The sequence below is a fragment of the Diadema antillarum genome, unplaced genomic scaffold (genome assembly GCF_040938485.1).
Source record: "Diadema antillarum isolate AM-2024a unplaced genomic scaffold, OU_Dant_1.0 scf00000217, whole genome shotgun sequence".
NCBI lineage: Eukaryota > Metazoa > Echinodermata > Echinoidea > Diadematoida > Diadematidae > Diadema > Diadema antillarum.
In genome coordinates, this window is record NW_027271106.1 from 1,856,394 (window position 1) to 1,878,904 (window position 22,511).

At 37.3% G+C, this 22,511-nt stretch overlaps 1 protein-coding gene across 1 annotated transcript; it reads right to left on the reverse strand.

Moving 5' to 3' along the window:
* Nucleotides 1-664: 664 nt before the first annotated feature.
* On the reverse strand, nucleotides 665-21,874 carry LOC139724494 (uncharacterized). The gene is made up of 8 exons (XM_071635626.1): nucleotides 21,398-21,874; nucleotides 19,787-19,895; nucleotides 13,064-13,151; nucleotides 10,805-10,999; nucleotides 10,075-10,183; nucleotides 9,308-9,505; nucleotides 1,927-2,094; nucleotides 665-756 (listed from the first exon to the last, which is right to left on the reverse strand). The coding sequence occupies exons 1-8, from the start codon at nucleotides 21,525-21,527 to the stop codon at nucleotides 665-667; spliced, it is 1,089 nt and encodes a 362-aa protein (XP_071491727.1). The 5' UTR covers nucleotides 21,528-21,874.
* Between the last annotated feature and the right edge of the window lie 637 nt (nucleotides 21,875-22,511).

Here is a 22,511-nt window from a genome sequence, read left to right on the forward strand (position 1 = left end):
AAAATAAACAGTGGTCAGATTTAACACTAATCAATATAAAAAAAAGGATATGTCTTACAGCAAAGTCATACAACACATACAAGTCAAAGAGGGTTCGAAACTAACTTTTTTCTCTGGTGGCTTGTTCAGGCTACTGATTTTTTTTTAAATTTCAAAGTTTTGCGGCATGAAAACAAATGTGTTGGTCCGTAGTAAAGGAAACATACCAATGCATTTTCAATTGTGTAAGCCCTATCAGGCCACCATAAGATAATCTCCTTGCAAATTTGGTGGCCACTGATCAATTTTTTGTGGCCCCACGCCACCACTTAATGTCGATCCCGGCAGGTAGCATTTTAGGTTCATTACTCCTGCATCTCTTTGGAAAAGAGTACCAGGGAGTGTTTCATAACGCTGTTCGTAAAGTTACGAACGACTTACGAACGACTGGTGATCAGTTCTTGTGCTGAATTATTGAAATTCTGATAAGTATAGCACATCAGAACTGATCACCAGTCTTTGTAAGTCATTCGTAACTTATACAGACAGAATAAACTGACCAGAAAGAATACAAATTATTAGTGGAAAAATGAGCAAAGAAAATGGGATTCCATCGGGATTTAATGAACAACTTTATGAAACAAGGCCCTGGTTGTGTAGATTACTAGGACCTATCTCACATGTCCTACCTGTATGTCCCAGGGGCACATATCTGAGGGGAGGCCATGGTGTTGTTACAGGAGTAGCCAGATGGACACGGCTGACAGGATGATGACCCTGCAGAATGACCAGTATTGAGACAATCAAAGACCAGTGAGGTTAAAGGGATGGTACAGTATTGGTGGAGATGAGAATTGGGCTTTTAACTTTTTGCAAGATACCAACAAAACACTTATGATATAGTACAGAGCATACCATTCTAAGAGGAATTCAAAGTTTATTTGATGAAAATTGGGTCTGGAATGACTGAAACATCCAAAAACAAAGTAAAACAAAGCAATTTTAATAAAGTGTAGGTCCCACACTTTATCAGAATCCCTCTTTTTTGGATATCTCAGCCATTTCAAAACCAATTTTCATCAAATAAACGTTGAATTCCTAATAGAATTACATGCTCTTTCATATTTCATGCAAGGTTTCTCATTATCTCACCAAAAAATGTTAGAAACCTGAAATTAGGTCTCAACCAAAACTATACGATCCCTTTAAACATGCTTTTCCTGAAACTCATCAGAACAATATGGCAAGAACACTAAAGCAAAAATAAAAGTTTATATGCTAATATTACAATCAAATGACAGTATATTAGTATATCTCAGCATTTACGAACTGTACATTTTTTACCTTCCATCATCTTTCTGTGCAGAAGATGTTACAAAAGATGCTACAGCACCCAGCATATCCAGCACTTAATTTTTTATGAACAGGCGACTCCTATTATAATGATTGCCTTGGGACCAGCAGTTTTCTTTTGTAATGTGACCAAAATTTGTTTTAACTGAACATATAAAGCACCTACACAGATATACAGGTATCAATTTTGGCACCTGAAATTTTGCTTTGTTGTAATCAGATTCCATTACAACCTTGTTCATCATAAGTGCACTGTATAAGGAATGATAGACACATTATCACAATGATTATTATGATGATATCAATAATGAAAAGGATAATGGTATACTATAATCATCATCATCTCCATCATAACCATCATCGTTATCATCATTGTGAAAACAAGTGTTAAGAATCATGCTGACCAAATAGAGGATCCAAGTAGAAAGAGACTTGAAGTTAGAAAATAATCTGCCGACAATGCAAACTTAATTACTGCTACAAATTACTTATGTACGTCAATAATGACATACATGTACAGTTTGTATAAGGACTGTTCCTTTAACATGCATAAATGGAGAACAAAGACTCCTAGAGAAAACCCAGATACTGTACCTGTGCTGTCAGCATACTCCCCATCCAAGCAAGAGGTGCAAGAGGTTGCCCCAGCGGAGCTGTACGACCCCCTGGGACAGATCACAGGGCTTAGGTGTGTGGCGGTGCAACGGTAGCCCTCAGGGCATTGTGTGCATGAAGCCGACCCAGTCTCGTTGGCATAGTAACCTAGAGTCGCAGCGTTTCGCATCATTTGGAATGACAAACAGGTAATGATTAGTGTCAGTATTTCCAGGCGATACGTTTCAACTGGCAGTGAATTGCATAATTACATTATATATGTATGATACAATGTAGATTATGTCTGTATTAAATGATAACATATGGGGAGGGGGTAGGTAAGAGGAAGGATGTACAATTGCGGTAACTTGCAGGCAGCTCTGTTCGTGGTAGATGTATGTGGGTCTGATTTTCATACTAATAATGGCAACATTTATTGGATTACTGGATGCCTGCCATTTAAAACTTGATAGCCAATCTGTACATTGTCTCCCTTTCATGATCTTCATTAATTTTAATTCCCTCTTTAGACAACATTCCACATCCAAACATGTGCATATGTTTACACATTATTTTCTGACACTTGTCTTATTCTCAGTCAAAACTCTATTCATAATATTGTGCCAAATGTACAACCATCATGGAGGATACATAAATGTACAAGTGATGAAGGAAATTAATAAACAAATCTCACATGAGACCATATGCATGTTGACTTTTCATCCTGGCTATCAAATATTACGGCTATGGATATCAAGTTATTTCTTTTGAAGTTCTGTAACAAGATGTATCATATTCGTAACATTGTTCATCTAGACACTTATTCAAGTGCAATATCCAAGCATGAATTTGGCTGTGGGCAATGTTGAACTCTGGACTTCAAGCCCATGGGTACTAGTCCTTTGGAATGAATTTCTCTGAGATAATGACCTTGTTACAAGAATACAGATGATGTGTAGTCCCTGATATGACAATTCTTGATGGATCTTAATGTTAGGGGAAAACCAATGATCACTCACTCTTGTACTGTGCAGTGTAGGAATGTGAACTTCTTGAGTAATCAAACGACATGGCGGACAGACAATCATGATGTAATATGAACAGTGGAGGGAGGTATACGTGCAATATGCGAGAGTTAGAGGGAATGGCTGTGATATATACATTTACTCCATTGGCACACACGGTGAACAACTTGCAACACACTGTGCAACAAACACAGAACACTTGAAGCATCTCACCACAATATAGTCACATTCACCATATCACATCGTACAGTCACACTGCACATTGAGCACAATCATCTATTCTATATTGCAGGATAAGACTGATCCAACAGCTAAATTCAGATCGCTTCTCTAATCATTTGGGCAATAAAACAAAAAATGCACATCTTGACCAAACTTCTACATAGTTCATACAAAAAACAAAGAAATCAATGCTTGTTAATTTGTCAATATACATAAAAGCACAGCTTGCTACAGCAGGCAACAATACACATAACAGATCACAATGAGCCAAACATATGAACTGTACATAAACAACACAGATACTCAATTTTCAATTTACACATGTTCCACTCCTACAGTGAACTCAACTTAAACTCACCACATAAAACATTCAACTTGATGGGAAAAGACAATGAACATGAAATGACGACAGAACAATATCACAATTAAGCAAATTATATAAAGCATACTTAAGATGCTTGCAAATATGTCAACAAATGCAATTCTCATCTAATCTTACTCATAAAATGTCATTAGTCAGCTTCTCATCCAATGTTTATTACCTCCGCCAAGGGGGCTATGTTTTGCCAGCGTTGGCTTGCTTGTTTGTTTGTTTGTTCGTCTGTGTGATAAATTACTCAAAAAGCTGTAAACGGATTGGGATGAAACTTACAGAAACACTTGATAATGACACAAGGCTCAGATGAAAACATTTTGGTAGTAATCTCTGAAATTTTATGAATTTTTGAAGGATTTTTAAAAATCTTTTTGCAGATAAGGTCGATGAACTTGGGAGTTTAAGCCACGCATATTTGAAGTTTGCATGGTACGTGCGCTTTGCTCAGGCTAGGTGCCACGCAGCAGGAAGCTGATGACATAAATGACAGGCTTCTATTTTGGGAAATTGTGCAATTTTAAGCATGCCCGTATCATTACTGTAGATGAAAATTTAAGTGAGTTGCTTGGCAGACAAGGTCTGCACTCTCAGAGTGCTCTTCTAGTTTATGATCTTATCTAACAGGCATGTTTTTTCTTTTCATTCATTCTGGGAGGCATGAGAAAATGATAGCTGGGCGGATGAGAGTGAGGTACACAAAGTAGATTGCTGGGGAGTGAAACTCACACCATGGATGTGAGACTTGATATGTATAGGTCTGCTACTATCATTCTAAAGTCAAATTGTGAGTTTGTAGAGTACAATTGTAGTTCATTCTTAAAGAAACCATGGCAGGCAAAATATTAATAGCTATTAGGAGCAGGTACAAAAGTGTACACATACAGCAAACTCCCATTCTAATGAAGTCCTTGGTATCATTATATCATTATTTTATTATATCTATCAAAATTTTGTTATGTAGCCAAAGAGTAAGTATCTAAAATTGATATAAAGATGGTAATCTTGGGAATTGACTTTATATGTCCTTGTAACAAGAATTTTATAATACCATACTCATGTTTGTTATAATGAGAGTGTATTATAGTATGGAAGGCACAATGTGTGAAGTGCTACCTCACACGAACACTGAGCAGAGACTACAGACATTGACACTATAATGTACATGATGAACAAGTGTAGTGCAACAATGACCGCAGAAAGTACACACCACAGAAACCTGGTGGAAAAGAAAATATAATATGCAATACATCAGTCAGTGTCATCACTAAATGCAGTCAGTATATATATCTGCTATAGATGCTCTAAAAATAGGTAAATGCATTCAGAACTATCAGCATCTGACCACGACATCCCATACATAATGCATACTACGAATAAAAACGCTTGTACTCCAAAGTGCAGTGCATACACGCAAAATAAGATAGATGCAAGGGATGCGGAAAGCAAATCTGCAGGTTCACATACAATGTACAGTGTATGCGCAGCAAGCTGCAATATACATACAATAGTGCAAGGGGAGGGGAACCCACACGAGTACGAATTGGGGAACACAGGTCAACGAACGCGATGGAATGTGCATAAGCAAAGATGTATGGATGCTGCAAAAAAAAAAAAAGAAAAAAAGCAAATGAACTCAGTACTAATATGCAGGAAGGTAAAAGGGTTGTGTGCAAAAAAAAAAAAAAAAAATTGCAGGATGAACTGCCATTGAGGGCATAGTACCCCTCACTACACATGGAAGCAGGGGATCCTCCACCAGGGCATTCATATCCTCCGGGGCATGAGGAACAGGATGTTTCACCAGCCACACTGTAGGAACCAGCATCGCAAGGGATCTGGGACGTCGGGGTGCAGTAGTACCCGGCATCACACTGCATGCATTCCAAAGCTCCAGTAGAGTTTGAGTAAAAGCCACTTGGACAAATGATGGGTTCAACTGTACTAACAACTGGACAATAGTGTCCAATCAAACATGGACTGCACGAGGAACTACCATTGTACGCATAGTACCCTTCATTACACATGGAAACAGATGTGTTACCACCAGGGCACTCAAAACCTCCTGGACATAGACTGCAGGATGTCGCTCCAGCTTCACTGTAGTATCCTCCAGGACAGGCTGTTTGGCTGGATGGAGTGCAGGAGTACCCAGCTGTGCACTCGGTGCAGGAGATGGCGTTGTTCCCTGAAGAGTAGAATCCATCTGGGCACTGGATATGTTCTATGGTTCCATCCAGAGGGCAGTAGAACCCTGCTTCACAAGGTACGCAGCTATCGCTGCCATTGCCAGCATAAGTCCCCATCGGACATTCAACAGGACTCTCCGTACCATTACAAGAGTAGCCTCCAGGACACTGAAGACAAGACTCTGCTCCAGCATTGCTGTAGTACCCAGGGTCACACTGAGTCTCTGATGTTATTGTACAGTAATATCCTGCACTGCACGGGCTACAGGACTCTGAATTTGAACTTGATGCAAAGTAACCATTGGGACACTGGATATGCTCTATGGTGCCATTTACTGGACAGTAGAAGCCCTCTTCACATGGTGTGCAGCTATCACTTCCATTAGCTGCATAGGTTCCTGCAAGACATTCAACTGGCTCATCTGACCCACTGCAGGAATAACCACCTGGACATTCGCTACAGGATTCTGCTCCAGCATTGCTGAAGTAGCCAGCAGAGCATGCTGTTCTTGATGTCGGTGTGCAATAGTAGCCTGCCTCACACTGTGAGCACTCCATGGCTCCAGTTGAGTTTGAGTAAAAGCCACTTGGACAAATGATTGGTTCAACCGTACTAACAACTGGACAATAGTGTCCAATTAAACATGGACTGCACGAGGAACTACCATTGTACGCATAGTACCCTTCATTACACATGGAAACAGATCCCCCACCTCCAGGGCATTCAAACCCTCCGGGACATAGACTGCAGGATGTCGCTCCAGCTTCACTGTAGTATCCTCCAGGACAGGCTGTTTGGCTGGATGGAGTGCAGGAGTACCCAGCTGTGCACTCGGTGCAGGAGATGGCGTTGTTCCCTGAAGAGTAGAATCCATCTGGGCACTGGATATGTTCTATGGTTCCATTAAGGGGGCAGTAGAACCCTGCTTCACAAGGTATGCAGCTATCGCTGCCGTTGCCAGCATAAGTCCCCATCGGACATTCAACAGGATTCTCTGTTCCATTGCAAGAGTAGCCTCCAGGACACTGAAGACAAGACTCTGCTCCAGCATTGCTGTAGTATCCAGCTGCACATGGCACTTCTGACGACACTGTGCAGTAGTACCCTGGGCTGCACTCCATACAGACCTCAGAGTTTGTGCTGGAAGCAAAGAACCCATTGGGACACTGAACATGCTCGATGGTTCCATTCAAGGGGCAGTAAAAGCCAGGCTCACATGGCATACAGCTCGAGCTTCCGTTACCGGCATAGGTTCCTGTCAGACATTCAACTGGGGGATTTGGGGGAGAGCAGGAGTAGCCACCAGGGCACTCCATGCAGGAGCTTGCCCCCGCATTGCTGTAGTATCCAGAATCACAGCTAATTTGGGCAGTGGCACTACAATAGTAGCCTGCACTACACTGCGTGCAGCTGTCCATTCCTGGACTACCTGCGTAAAAACCTGTGGGGGTAGGCAATTTTGCATTTTTGTTAACAATAAACATAACTTTTTCAGAATCTGATGTGAACAATGACAATGTCGAATTGGAATTGTCTCAGCATACATTCATTTCATCAAACTCAACAAAACTGTGAAGTGAATGGAACAACAGATGTAATCAATAATTTCTACTGCTATTTTCCATGATCACTGTAAAAGCCTTTTGACTCTTACAACCAGAAAACTGAATAAAAACAGAATGCTTGAAAGATGAATACCAAACTTAGGCACACTGCAAACACTCCACACATATCAAAATGGAATCTAATCCTATGAAATCTATAAGAAAGTACCCTCAGACATTTTCTTTTTGCAGTTCTTGCTACTTTTTTCTACTTCTTAATTTGCAAATCTTTTTCCACACACCACTTCAGTAAGCTATTGAAGCATCATATTTTCTTTCTACAACAGTATATTGGCTCTACTGGAAGAAAAAAGACTTTTTGACAGAGATTGCTTACAGCAAAAGAGCAAAAATCAATACAGATGAATGATGTATGAACAGCAAATCTGCCACCAAATGACTCAAAACTGGGTGATGCACAAACACAATTCCCTACTAATCAATAATTTCAACCATGCGACTGATGAAATAAACTTCACTGGATGGAAAGCATTCTCTAGGCTTTTCATCCTGTGAATAAAAAGTTTTATCTGAGGATTGAATCTCTTTGCACAAGGGATTGCAAACCACGTAAATACCTGAAAGATGATTGTTACCTGGAGCACCAAGCAGAAAACAGAGCCACAAAAGTCTTTCATGCACTCACAGCAACAGCTCAAACACTGTAAAATCTTAGCTTCTGTACTGCAGTATTGCAACAACTCACATTTTTTCTCTTTTTTTTAATCAACTGATCACTACATATCTTGGCATGTGTTGAAATATGATTTGTAAATTTAACTCGGGACAACTACACAGTAAAACTTGTTTGTAAACCCACTGTGACAAGAATGGAAAATAAAAGAACTCATGAATGTGACACAGATATAAATACACACATGCACACACACAGAGACATGCACACAGACAGACAGACATACAGAAGCATACTGCAACATTTTGTTATGCTAATCTGGATATTAAAATTACACTAGAACAAAATATTCATGAGCACAGGGGCTTCATTCTAGAGTCATCAATATGGAAGTAATAAGAACTGTCTTAACTCTTTGTGACAGTCCATGTAAGTGTGTGTAGAGCCGCTAGGTTGAGCGCTATCATTTGATGGACTTTTGAATGCGAAGCAAAACTTCAGAGTCAACAGTCCATCTTGTAATACATTTCACAAATTAAACCACACTACTGAGGCTGACAGAAAACGTGAAGTTCAAAAAAATTTAGCCAAATCAAAAAAAAAAAAAAAAAAAAAAATCTTGAGACCATGAAAGAGTACACCAGTGCATGCTTTACCCCTTAGTAGCCCTGGACATGCTGTGACCACCCCCTCCTCCCGTTTCTCTTTGGTGTATATTTCTCTTCATCTTTTTTCTTAATCTGTAAACAAATTCATTATGAATTATTTTTTTCACTTCTGATTTACAAATCACATAAGCACTGCACATTGTCAGAAGAAAAACTCAATCAAGGTACATGTATTTCAATTGCGAGATGAAAGAGAAAAAAGAAATCAGGTATTGTCAGGTATTTACCAGTTACCATTTAAGGGGAAAGCGCTAAACACAGTTGTCCTTTATTGCTGCCCATATGGTTGTACATTGTAAGTTACTGTGCACTCCGAGTACTACATTGTACTTATGATGACAAAAATATCTTTCATCTTATGACTTGATTATTGTACACTTTATACTTTAATTCTTCTTGCTGACTAAGAGGGGAAATAGAATGCCCTTTGTTTTAAAAACAAATGGAACAAGAAGCACCAAAGATACTACTCATGACAATCTTAAATACAGTACTGGGTTTCATCACATCATGAAGAACACACTCAAGTATTACATAGTGATATCATCATTACACAATTACATCAAACATGATAAATCAAATCAAACACACTCTACACACATACACAGTGTACTACACATCACTATTTCCACTACACTTTATTACACTGATGTAGCTGGACTTACCTGAGTCACAAGCCGTGCACTCGATAGCCCCAGAGCTGCTGAAGTGACCAGCATCACAGGGGTTGGGGTCAGCGGCCGGATCGGAGCACTCGTGGCCGGCTGGACAGGTCTCACAGGTCAGCTGACCGGTCTGGTTCTGGTACTCTCCCGATGGACACCTGATGGGCTCTTCCAGGCCGTCTGTTGGACACTTGTATCCTGGGGTGTGGGCGGGAGAGAGTTATGGTCAAATTTGATAGAATCTTCAATTTTTACACATTACTTTCATACAGTCTTGCCCTCCAACACCTATTGACTCATCCTTCATGAGTCACGATGTTACCAACAACAAAACTACTACTAACTAATCAAAATGATGATTTAGATAAACATAATAACATTACTACTGATCAGTATACAACTGTACTGCATTACTAGTTATGACAATGACAATAATAATCATCACTATCATCATCATCACTATCATCATCATCAGCATACATTTGTATATCATTCTTAGTGTTATTACTAATATTACTGTTATGCTGATTATCATTACAATGATAGTGATTCAGAAGCAAAATATAAGCGTTTGGTAAAGCTACAATATAGCACTATCAAAATGATTAGCACTTACAAGCATTAAGAAATAGTAATGATATATCTAAAGGCCAAAGGAACATAATATTTCAAATGCAAATTACATAATATTCACTGACTGAGCTTGGCTATAATTGTTTAATCATGTTAGGGAATGCAAATGTTGCATCACTGATATCTTGTAATACCTTCGGGGCATGACTGACAGGTTGCTGTGCCATTGTGAGCATAGGTACCAGCACCACACTGCTCACAGCCTGTCTGATTGGACCATGGCACATAGCCTCCTGGGCAGCTCTGTGGAAGAGAGAGAAATAGAGGGTGAGGCTCCTATTGGTCCTTGTGTGGAGATGGACAGAAGAACAAAACTGGATTGACAGATGGCCAAATGAATATTGTGTTCAATGTGTAAGTGCTTGTTCTTGGGGTTTTTTTTTAATAGAATCATGCAGTTGATTCTTAGTACATATCTAAATGGAAAACTTGTGGTCATGCTGTAGTTTACAGGAAATTCTTTGGTTCATCTCAACACATTAGAACCAAAATGACATGATCATAGCATGTTCATGTACTCATCATTCCAGTGGATGTATCTCTTTCCTTCCTTCCTCCCTCTCCAAAAAACAATAACTGTACCAAAAAAACAAACAAACATGAAATTAAAGAAATCTGAAGTAAGGTGCTTTCCGAGGTTCTCTCTGGTTTGAGAAAATCTTTGACATTAGCCGAAGAAAATGAAACTTATATTTGCAGCATGTTTACAAAATGTAATACTCATACACATTAAAGATCTTATAAATGTTCACATACGTATGTATTCACACATGCACATGTATTTAGTTAATTGCATTATTGTATAGTATTTACAAACATACAGTATCAATTTGTCTACACATCACCATTCATCATCTTCCTCACCATTGGAGCTGAGAAGACATCCGGGCAGAAGGATCCACTGGGACAATTCGAACATGTGAGGTCACCGTCCAGGGAATACTGACCACTGGCACACGGGGTGATGTCACCAGTCCCTGTGTTGCACTCACTGCCCGCTGGACACAGCGTACATGTTGCTTGCCCATTGAGACTAAAGTATCCACCAGTTGGACATGACTGTGAGGTGAATTAAAAGCATCAGTCTCAGAATGTTGAAACCTTGTCCTTCATCAATCACAATCAAATACATCCAACAGCTATTGAAGAAATGGGTTGAATATGATTTCTACTCTTCTGGTTAAAAACTAATATTATAAATACTCAAAACAAAAATCATCACACAATGAATTCAAAACTGGTTTTGAATGTTCATTTTAAGAGTAGGTACTTTTTGTCAAGTACATTCCCTTTTATAAGAATCAAGAATTTTGTACACCACTAAAAGTAATTGTAGTACTGGATATTAAGTGCAGCATACAATTGTACATCCATCTACAATTGACATCAAACATTAAAATACAGTGTATCATTATTTCATACTTGTCACAATGACGACAGTATGATCACTATAACAATGGCTATAATCTGATACAAAACTTTTATTACAGAAATGCCGTAGGTCCACTTGAAATGTACTTTGTGTACTATGTATTGTAATCACATTATTTTTGTTTGAAATATAATGCTCGCAGCATATAGATCCTGCCTTTCTTTTGGCAAATTTGAGATAAACAATAGACGCAAAGTACTGTCTTGTACATTGTACACCTCTTTTACAGTATGAAATTCCAGCACCATAAAGCTACAATGTTCTCCCCCCCCCCCAAAAAAAAAAAGGAAGCAATGATTTCTATACTTGTGAGTTCTATGAGCGATTGAAATTTCTCACAGCTGAATACTCATATTGACAGAATGGAGTTATCAATAGGGTACTTGAGCACAACACCTGTGCCACTAAAACTGAACATATTAATAAACTTTCTGTGCATTGAAATGGCTATAAAATATCACTTTTCAAAAAATGCTTATGGATACAAATTCTGACCCCCCCCCAAAAAAAAAAAAAAAAAAAATTGTTAAATCTCCTAGATGAATATCAAACGGGCATTAGTGGCTCTTTAAAAAAAAATTGACATGTGCCACATGTTTATTGTAATCAACATGCCACCCCCCCCCCCCAAAAAAAAAAGGAGATGAAAACTATTATCAATAACATTTTCTACAATGCAGATATTTGGGAAATCATAAGACTTAAAGGACAAGTTCACCTTCATAAACATAAGGATTGAGAGAATGTAGCAATATTAGTAGAACACATCATTGAAAGTTTGAGGAAAATCGGACAATCCGTTCAAAAGTTATGAATTTTTGAAGTTTTTGTGCAGTAACCGCTGGATGAGAAGACTACTGCAGTGTGTGAATAACTTAGATGTCACATGCGTACAACAATATAAGGAAAATATAAAGAGAATTTCACAAAATTTCATCTTTTGAAAAAAGTACACATTCGTCCGACTTGTTATCGACAAATGTTATGGCTAATATTATTCCGCCTGCCTTTAGAAAGAGGCAAGTCAAGTGCTCTTTTATTATGCGAAAAAAGTGAAAATATGTTGAATTTTCTTTACATTTTCTTTATACTGTTGTACGCATATGACTCAAAAGCTGTAGTAGTCTCCTCATCCAGCGGTTCCAACACAAAAAAATTTAAAAATTCATAACTTTTGCATCGATTGTCCAATTTTCCTCAAACTTGCACTGATGTGTTCTACTAATATTGTTGCATTCTCTCAATCCTTATGTTTATGAAGGTGAACTTGTCCTTTAAAGGGATTGTATAGTATTGGTGGAGATGAGAATTGGGCTTTTAACTTTTTGTGAGATACCAAGAAACCCCTTATGAAATACTACAGAACATACCATTTTAAGACTGAGGAATTAGATCAAAGTCGGTTTTAAAATCGCTGAGACATCAAGAAACAAAGTAAAACTAAGTGATTCTAATAAAAGGTGGGTCCCGCTTTTTATCAGGAATGCTCTTTTTTGGATATCTCAGGCATTTTAAAACAGATTTTCATCAAATACATGTTGAATCCCTCTTGGAATTACATAATGCTCTGTCACATTTCATGAGAGGTTTCTCATTATCTCACCAAAAAAATATCAAAACCTGAAGTTAGGTCTCAACCAAAACTATACGATTCCTTGAACAACATAGAGAGGGGCTGGGTAATTACTGACCGTGCAGTTGCTTGGGTCTGTGCCACCAGGATCAGCATTTTGTGTTCCAGCACTGCAAGGTGAGGGTGCAGACGAGGCACCCAGGCAGCTGAAAGAGAGGAGGAAAACATGAGATTACGATTATTAGCTGTTGACATCACCCTCATTCAATGAAATGTACATAATGTATCGACGTGGAGGGGAATAATACAATGCACTCGACCTACAATTGTACAACGGACATGCAAACATGAATAACAGAGAATGCATTAGTCGACGCATATATCTCAGCATGTGAATGGCGGTGGTTGTGAGAGTTTCTTTTAAATTGCATCATTATTTATGATGTTCAGCAAAATACAGTGTCCTCCATATTATATGAAACCTATGTAAAATATGTGGTGTATATGCTGTAGATAGTGTAATGTGAGATACAATTAAGAAAATGACAATATATGTCCAGGGAAAAAATAGATTATGACTCTTTTCTAAAGTACAGAAGTCTGACTCTACTGTGTGTGACTACAGACCTGTTACGGTGTATACATGTAACAGGATGGTAGAATAATCCCGTGCATCAAATTGAGTTTTGAAAAGCTCATTCAGTGATCATGAATGGAATCAACTGCATTCTTGACTGTACTATTCGTACAATTGTACCTTGCTGGTTAATAACCCATAGAGAAGAAAAAAATGTCCTCACACAAGGTTGTGAATCAACAAAGTGTACACCTGATGCCATCACTTTTATTGTTGGTTATTGGACACCAAATTTGCTATTCTTGAGAATAGAGCAATGATACAGCCAGTGTCAATACATTCAAAATGAGAATGCTCACCCAACATGACATGAGCAGTTATTTTAATACTCTGAAAGTATTTGACTCATAATGATCTGTAGATCATGACAGAGTGAGGATGTCATGCAATACAACATAAAATAATACCGTAATTTGAAATTAAAACTATTTAACAACTTCATTCTGTGTGAAATTGTAACTAATATAACAATCTCTACTGTACATTTTGTACTTTATCTGATCATAGACTTTTTAGTGTGAAGCATGTCCTTTCCTTTGAACAACATAAAAAGGAGTACATTTCACTTTGCCATGTCACAGCAAACAATCAATGAGCTTTTGTGATGTCAAGTTCCACATTGTGCATGCAATTGTAAATTGTGATTTACATGTATCTGGCTTGACTAGTTGACGACAAAATCTACTCTTAACATCAAAGCCCATATATCTCAATCAACTACAACTGTACAGTGTACAGAATGTCCTTGCATTGTATTGTACCAGTTGTTTGACGCCACATTTTAGAAATTGTCTCCTTAGATAATCACATACATGTACTAGTTTATTGTGTAACACACCACTACATGTACTGTACATAACAAGTCAATTAAGATCTGAGTGTCATATTGTGTACAGTTGTACTGTACATCATATAAGATAAAGGCAAGCTCCAAAATGTATTTGGGTAAGCCAGCACGCGATTGCCTATCACCAGGCAACAGAACGCCAACAAGTGTAAACTGCGGAGAGTTTGACAATCAATCGTGTTTGTCTTGTCATACTGCACGTCTAGGGGTAGGCAAACCTACTAACTGCGTCCATTCATTGTGCGCCCCAGCCACTGTGAAGTGGCGCATGCATGGCTGAATTTAGACTTTTGGACTACTTGGAGACAAAGGTCCCTGTGCAATGTCCATTACAGTTACGTACACTCAGACACATCCGGGTAGTTCTGATAAAGCCTTTACAATATCAAGGACATAAAGATGGCTCGCTATGCATGATTAAGAAAAAATGTATGTACAATGTATCACAGTGTGGAATTGCAATGTTTCATGGTCCATGGAGCACAATCCATCATTTGATTCAAGTTTAAGGAATTCATGACTTCAGGACGCTGAGAATGTGAATGGAGTGGACAAATTTTGAAGTACCAATTAGGCCCATTGAGTTAAAAAAAAGACAAATAAAAATGAACGAGGGGTGACATCGGAAAGAAAAGTTTAAATGCACAGGAATATCAAACTATGATCATGAGACATTTTTGTTTGTTTGCCTGTTTTAGGGGGACTTTTCTTCTTAACTGAGTGGAACATGAAAGTATGAATAAAAAGGGTAGAGTTTTACTTTTGATCACTGAGGAACAGAAAATTTGAAAAATATGCAGATATGTACAGTTGTACAATTGTACATCATTTGTACGAAGCAAGGAATATAATTGTACAGGGCATAGATGAAATATAGTTCAGTAACACATCTAGAGAGTCTGTGGAGGTGGAAAACCATTCATTGGGAAGGGGGGGGGGGGATATTTAACTAGTCTCAATCAATAATTTGTAAGCTACACCATAAAACTTGTATTGTTCTTTATTGATCTACTCAGCCATGCTGTTGATGGCTTGTTATCGTGATGCCACACATGAAGAATGGGCGCTACCAAAATCTTATTGAAAATGCTCCACACACTGTAGATGAAAAAAAAAATATATATAAAATACATGATGTTCTTTGTATTCGATCAGAACTTGGGGGAAGATAGAGTGCAGTACATTTAACCAACCTGACAGGAAATATTTCATAATCAAAGATTTATTTTTTTTTAAATATTATAGTACTATAAGATATTTGTACTTATAATCAGAAACATTGTACAAATGATTTTTTTTTTTTTTTTTTTTTGGGGGGGGGGGAATACGTTATTCAATCTGCATGCCTCTCTAGTCTTAACAAATGGTGGGGAAGAAGTACCCATTTACAGACTTTGGGAAGGTACTTATGTAAAAACAATCTAGACACTGATTAAAAGTTTTCTTTCAGGGCTTTTCAAGTAAATGTGCAGTAATATTGTTCTTACACCTGATGGACCTTGCTTTAATACTCCCAGTGAACTCCTAAGAATGCATTTAACTATGAACAGGTATTCTTAAATTAAGGCAATCACACTACATAACATAAAGTGATAATATCACATGTTGGAAAAAGACCCCTTTTTCACACTCTAGAAATAATATGTAATTTTATGTATCTCATCAGCTACAATTTGTAATTGTGATGGCTAATCATTGGTATTCACACTAAAATTTACACTCATTTACTGTGTAGCTTGTCATTGAGAGTTTAAGAGTAATTAGAAAACACACACACCCACACAAACACAGGAAGTGCCATTCAGGTGATTTTATCCCTGAATTCAACTGTATTGCATACTAGTGGTAAAGTCAGGACAAACAGATATAAAAAGGTAATTGCCCCAAATATTCCTGTGAATTCAGTGAATGCAGAAAAAATAAATAGTGGGTTAATAGAATGCCTGTACATTTGTAGTTTGAGAAAATTTGGACTTTTAGCCATTCAAATAGTTCATGATTTATTTGTGTAATTCATTATAATTCCTTTTTTTTCTCAGCATCACTGGATGGGAAAGATGTTGTACAACATGTACAGTAATGTTGCGATAATATAAGAACCCAATAATAATAATAATTATACAAAATAGTAATGTTTACGCAAAGTAAATACACATTCCCTCAAATTGTACTGAAATTTTTTAAAAATGTACAGGTATATATGTGATTGTAATATCATTAACAATATAGTACTTAATGTATCATACAACCACATTGTATCAATAATATTCATTTTGCTAGAAAAATTGAAATACAAGAAATAGAAATTTCCTGTGCTAGATGTTTATACACCATATTCCACAGGATATCACAAGATGTTGTATGAAGGTTTCAAATACTACTTGATGAGTGCACTATTTCTACACTGTAATAGCAACTTCTAATTTTTAAACAATATTCCAATGAACAGGATTTTTTTTTCATACAAGCATGAATCTAATCATACTTTCCTATTTGCTTCAAGAAATGTGTATAGTATGTAGATTAACACAATTTTTTTGTTTGTTTATAAATGAAATCCTCAACAATCAAGCTCAAAAATATCTAGACGCCTGTTTGACTTTATATACACCTACTAGAAATTTGAGGTCATCTAGTGATCCGCTTCGTCTCACATACTCTGTTACTCGCACCTTTAATAGCCGGTGATAGGAATTTACTGTGTCTGCTTCAAAGCACTGGAATAATTTACCACTTACCGTTAGACAGTCTCCATCAGTCAGTGGTTTTTTTTTAATTTTTTTTATTCAAGATTTCATGTGTGTTCACAAAATAGGAGTGCATACAAAATGTATGCAAGTACATCTCATATAGCCAAGACAGAATATTGTATACGATAAGTATACATTGATAAGAAGCAGTTACAGAAATAGTATACAACTCTAAGAGAGATACATTATTCAAGGTAACGAACACGCAAAGGAATTGCAACATAAGCTTAAAGCTTGAAAATCGTTGCAACCTCCGTGCACACAATCTATATAAATATGCTTGCAAATATTTAAATGATGAGTGGCGGGGGGGGGGGTATTTACAAAGAGAGGAAGATGAGGGGGGGGGGAGAAGAAATGCATGTGTGGTGCCTAATTGTCCTGTCGGACATTGACAAGAGAGAACAAAAAAAAAGTTTAAAGTGTCAAGTCATTATAAGCAAATTATACTGATTAAATTTCTCATAAATCCCATTCAAATGTCGATTTCAGGGGAAATATATGATCACAGCAAGATTAATAGTTAATAATACCTAGGAGTTCAGCGTGAAGCTGATAACAGAATATGTTTGATCGACCTTTTGAAAGTAACTATTTTTTGTAAATTACGAACATGCTGAGGTAGCGCATTCCAGACATCAGGACCGCTATGTCTGATTGATTTATAGGCTAGTGCAGTACCAGGGTTCACTAAATGTATATATATCTGATGCTTGTCTCGTGGGATACGAGTAAACTGCACTGTTAAGTTGAAACATTGTCGAAAAAGAGACAGGTAATACAAGTAGGTCTTGCTTAGAACGAAACATGAAGAGGGCAGTCTGTAGGAAATGTATATCATCTACTTTTAAGGCTTTTTCAAAAAAGCCTTGAAAACACATCTTTACAGTAGCAACTAGTTCGTGGCTGTAACATTTATCCAATTACACATGCTGTCCTACATGTGTACATGTTTTGAATTGATTGTAAGCGCTTTGGGCCTTGTGGGAAAAGCACACTATAAATAATAGTAATAATAATAATAATAATAATGCGAACTGAAACATAAAATTTTAAAAACAAAAAACAACTAAACCTTATTTGTTACAAAAATTATGGCAGAAACATGCTTTTATTATGTCAATCATTTCATTGTTTCACTGGATTAATACACAATTTCATTTTTTTTAATGTGAAAATACTGTACACAATTCATATGACAGTGTCAAAATATACAATGTAAATCATGTCTGAACATGTCATGTACAACCATTAATTTCAATAAAGGATTCCATGTACACTTTGTTCCCAACTGAAAGCATGTCTACATACATGTAGTTTGTACATATATGTACATAGTCAGGTGGAAGCAAAAAATTGTCCTAATGTCAATCCATGGATTGCCTAGTACAAGGATTATTTCATACACTGGAAACCCCTCTTTGATCATGGAAAATGATCATCCAGTAACTAGAATGCCATTCCTAGTACATTGTAAAGCACTAACATTGACTTGCAAAGCAAGGCCTTTTTTTTTCTTCATAATGAAGGCACTCCAAGAAATGAAACAATCCAACAGTAAAGATGAAGAGATTTTTGAAAATCTTCATACACATGATATCTTTTGAGCAGATACACCATCAATCCATTCATTTGACTGGTTAGCATTCATATAGTATTTCTCCAAGCACCTTATCAACAAAGTTTAAATGGTCAACCACTCAAGCTTTACAGTTTACGTTCGCTCTCTGAGGGCAATTTTCTCTCTCTTTTTTTTTCAATGCTGTACCACCTTTGATTGAAATTCCCCAATGATTTATTTGTGACAATATCCTTTTAACAGAATAAATCTTAAATCGTGAAACTGACCTACAACCCTGCCTTCAGAGTCATCAATTCCATCAATTTCTAGGCAAATGGTTTTGTCAAAATTTGAGCAAGCAATTTGTTAGGTCTTACTTCTCTTTGTCATCTTCCTCTACCCCCCCCCCCCCCCCCCCACCACCAGATTTTGAAAAGGTGAGTACACTTAATTTATAGAATTGTAGTTGACCTCTGGAACTTCACATCAATGCATTTTTGATAGATTGACTTTTACTGATGTAGTGTACTGTATCATCTTGCGCCAGCTCTTGAAGTTTTCAAGGAAAGTAAATCACACACATTAACTTACTATGGATGAACAGATTAGACACATATTCTGTAAACCTGGAACCTACAAAGATTCACCTACAGTGGTTTACACAACGATGCTCATCATGTGCATAGATCAGATCACAATATTAATAGTTTTATTTCCATTAATTTTGCCAATCGACTGATATTTGGTAAAAAAAAATGAAACATACTGAATATTGCTTCCTGTAAGACAATGTACAATGTACTCTGTTGTAAATACCAGTATATCATCTGCAAGGTAAGAAGTCAATAGCATTGCTTCTTAAAGGATCTATAATCATTCCATTACTGTGATACTCAATTGCATTTTATAACCACTCACAAAATTGTCGTACATGTACACGTACAAGCCAGATTTTCATAATAACGTGTACGTTTTTAAAAGTATGCCAAGGAACATACAATGTATGGCATGATATGATCGAAGAAGCAAAAAGATGTATTTCTTACTAGTAGCCAGGGGGGCATTCAACACATGCATCGTCCGTAGAGCTGAAGTAGTAACCACTGGGGCAGCTGGTTACGCAGTCTGATGTACAGTTACATGATGCTGCAGCTCCTGTAAATTCAATATACAGAACAGGAAATTAATAACAATGAAAATTCATACTTTTGGGACACATTTCACAGGACTGTATAGGCCTACTAGTTTCCACTTGTCTGTTCAATAGTACGACTATATTTTTTAATCTCTTTGGCGCTCAGTGCAGTTTCTTTTTTTTTTATTTACCATATTGCCAAGCTTTCCGTGAACCTTAAGTTAAAGATACAATTTTGTAACCCCGATAGCAGCCGGTCCATGAAGCTAAATAGTCTTTCACAAAGATCTGTCAAAGAATCATGTGTTATGACAGGAAACCAAAGTTTTCAAAAAGGAAACATGACAAATTTCAAAACAGATGTGATCATAAGAATGTTAAAAGTTGTGGAGTTCTGCCTCATCCCTCACCCCATCCTAGCCCCCCATCCCCTGTCCCATTAAAAAATGAAAAATAAAGGAAAGCAAAAGAGCCAAAAGCAAGGAGATATCCCTTGGACACAGACAAAAATGTTTTCTACTGGTTTAAGTTATAATGCTCTTTAGAACTGAAAATACATTATGAATATTGGGCCCTCAATGCAAAAAGCAGTATGAAATCTCTCAAAGAACAAAATTCATTGTATTGCCATGAGTATCTATAAAGAGGAATCACAGTGAATACAATATTTATTAGTTACCATGCAACTTCTTCTACAATATAGAGGGTAAGCACTGCAAAAGATATCATGACAAATGAGTTTTAATATGTTACTGTCACAAAGTTCTAATGAAATACTGCTTCAGTGCTTTGGAAATGTTTGCAAATTTTAGGCACTAAGGAACTACATAAGGAACAAAAATAGTATCATGCATGCAAATACTTTTTAAAGGTACCAATTTTTATTTTAGAAATACCAATCTTTATTTTAAAAATACTCTCCTCCATAAAGTTTTAAACTTTTGTAAAGTTCACTAAATTTGTGTCGCTGTAAAAAACACACACACACACACACACACACATGTTCTACTGTTACAGTACTGATCAGTTGTTTGTAACTTCTATAAGTGTTGATATGCCACTGCTGCCTTTCTTTTGATGTTTACATCACATGATACTTTCTCTCATAATGATTTTTACTATTTGGTAATACAAATTCCATTTCATCTCCTCTTGACACTCACATTCCCAATTCACTTCTTCTCATGCGATGGTGCCTCTCTTCCTGTCATAATACTTGTGATAATTAATACTGATTACAACTGACAGCTAATATGTAAATGGAAGAGATCATAAAATATTCATATCTAACCAAGGCTACGTACTATGAAATGGGAGTAAATGAATGACTTAATAATAGTATCAACCCTGTTTCTGCCATCATAATTCACAATTTAGTGCACTGTGATTATCCCGTTTGACTCCTAATCATGACCTAATTCAATTCTACTTTTACCTAGTTCAGCATCCCTGTTACAAAAACTGGATCATTAATTCCTACATGAGTGTCAGTCATCACAATTTCTTTTTTTAGACACCTTACCTCCTAAATTTGATATGCTGAAAGCGATGACGATGAAGATAACACTAGGTAGCTTCATCCATCTCATCCTGGTATGCTCAGTCGTCGAGACTAAACTACAGAACATCTTGGTTCTGTCGAATGAAATCATCCACTCTTCAAGCTGGTGGTGTTATCCAACGTTCACCGTCATATTATTACAACACCAGCATATTGCCCCGATCAATCGCGTACAGCCCCTCGAAATGACAGGGGCCCGTACACAGCCGTGTACAGTACCTCGCTCTCGGCTCGCCTCAGCTGCGAACGACCACAAGCTTTCTGACACCTTTTTTTAGCCTAGAAAGCGTTTCTTCTTATCCTTCTTCGACGTCTGTCACTTCTGCAAATATAACTTAGTTCTGAAACACAACGTGGTTTAATATTCCAACGGTAATGTTCCTTTGTCAAACGTGTTTTATGATCTTCACGGCTTAATTACGTTCCACGTCGAAGAGGTTTACATGCAATACACGACTGTGTACAATTTCTATTGGGGGTGAATGTACCCGTGGTATCGGTGGGGTGTCGTACGACAAGTTCCGCGTTCTCGCTCCATGGTTGCAAATTGCATGGCTGATCAATGCGACACCTGCACGGAGAGGATACGGCGAGGTACTTTATTGGCGCCAAACCTACCCGGTAAGGCACCTGCTGGCGCTGCATAACTGATTATAAATGCATGGCTTCCCAAATTCCTCCCCACTGTAAAGTGATCTAAAGTGGCGTATTGTTGGCACCAAATGTAATGATACTCATATAAGTTTAAAGTGATGTTTGCCATACCTTGATTTGGGAAAAAAATAAAGTTGATCAAACTGATTATAAATGCATGGCTTCCCAAATTCCTCCCCACTGTAAAGTGATCTAAAGTGGCGTATTGCTGGCACCAAATGTAATGATACTCATATAAGTTTAAAGTGATGTTTGCCATTCCTTGATTTGGGAAAAAAAATAAAGTTGATCAAATACACAGTGCAGCAGTACAATGGTTATTCATAATTCATAAATATTATGCCATATTGTAATTCTAACTCATCCCGTCTCATGTTCTTTAACCTCCATTAAACGATACGGGTGGTTGTGTGGTTCCCGT

Bases quoted from the DNA above. Each gene is read 5' to 3' on its own strand.
- LOC139724494 (XM_071635626.1), bottom strand. From the start codon at position 21,527: ATGATTTCATTCGACAGAACCAAGATGTTCTGTAGTTTAGTCTCGACG. The intron at 10,184-10,804 runs GTGAGGAAGATG...TCTCTTCCACAG, and splicing joins ATGTCTTCTCAGCTCCAATG to AGCTGCCCAGGAGGCTATGT. The intron at 9,506-10,074 runs GTATTACAAGAT...CCCACACCCCAG, and splicing joins CTGTCAGTCATGCCCCGAAG to GATACAAGTGTCCAACAGAC.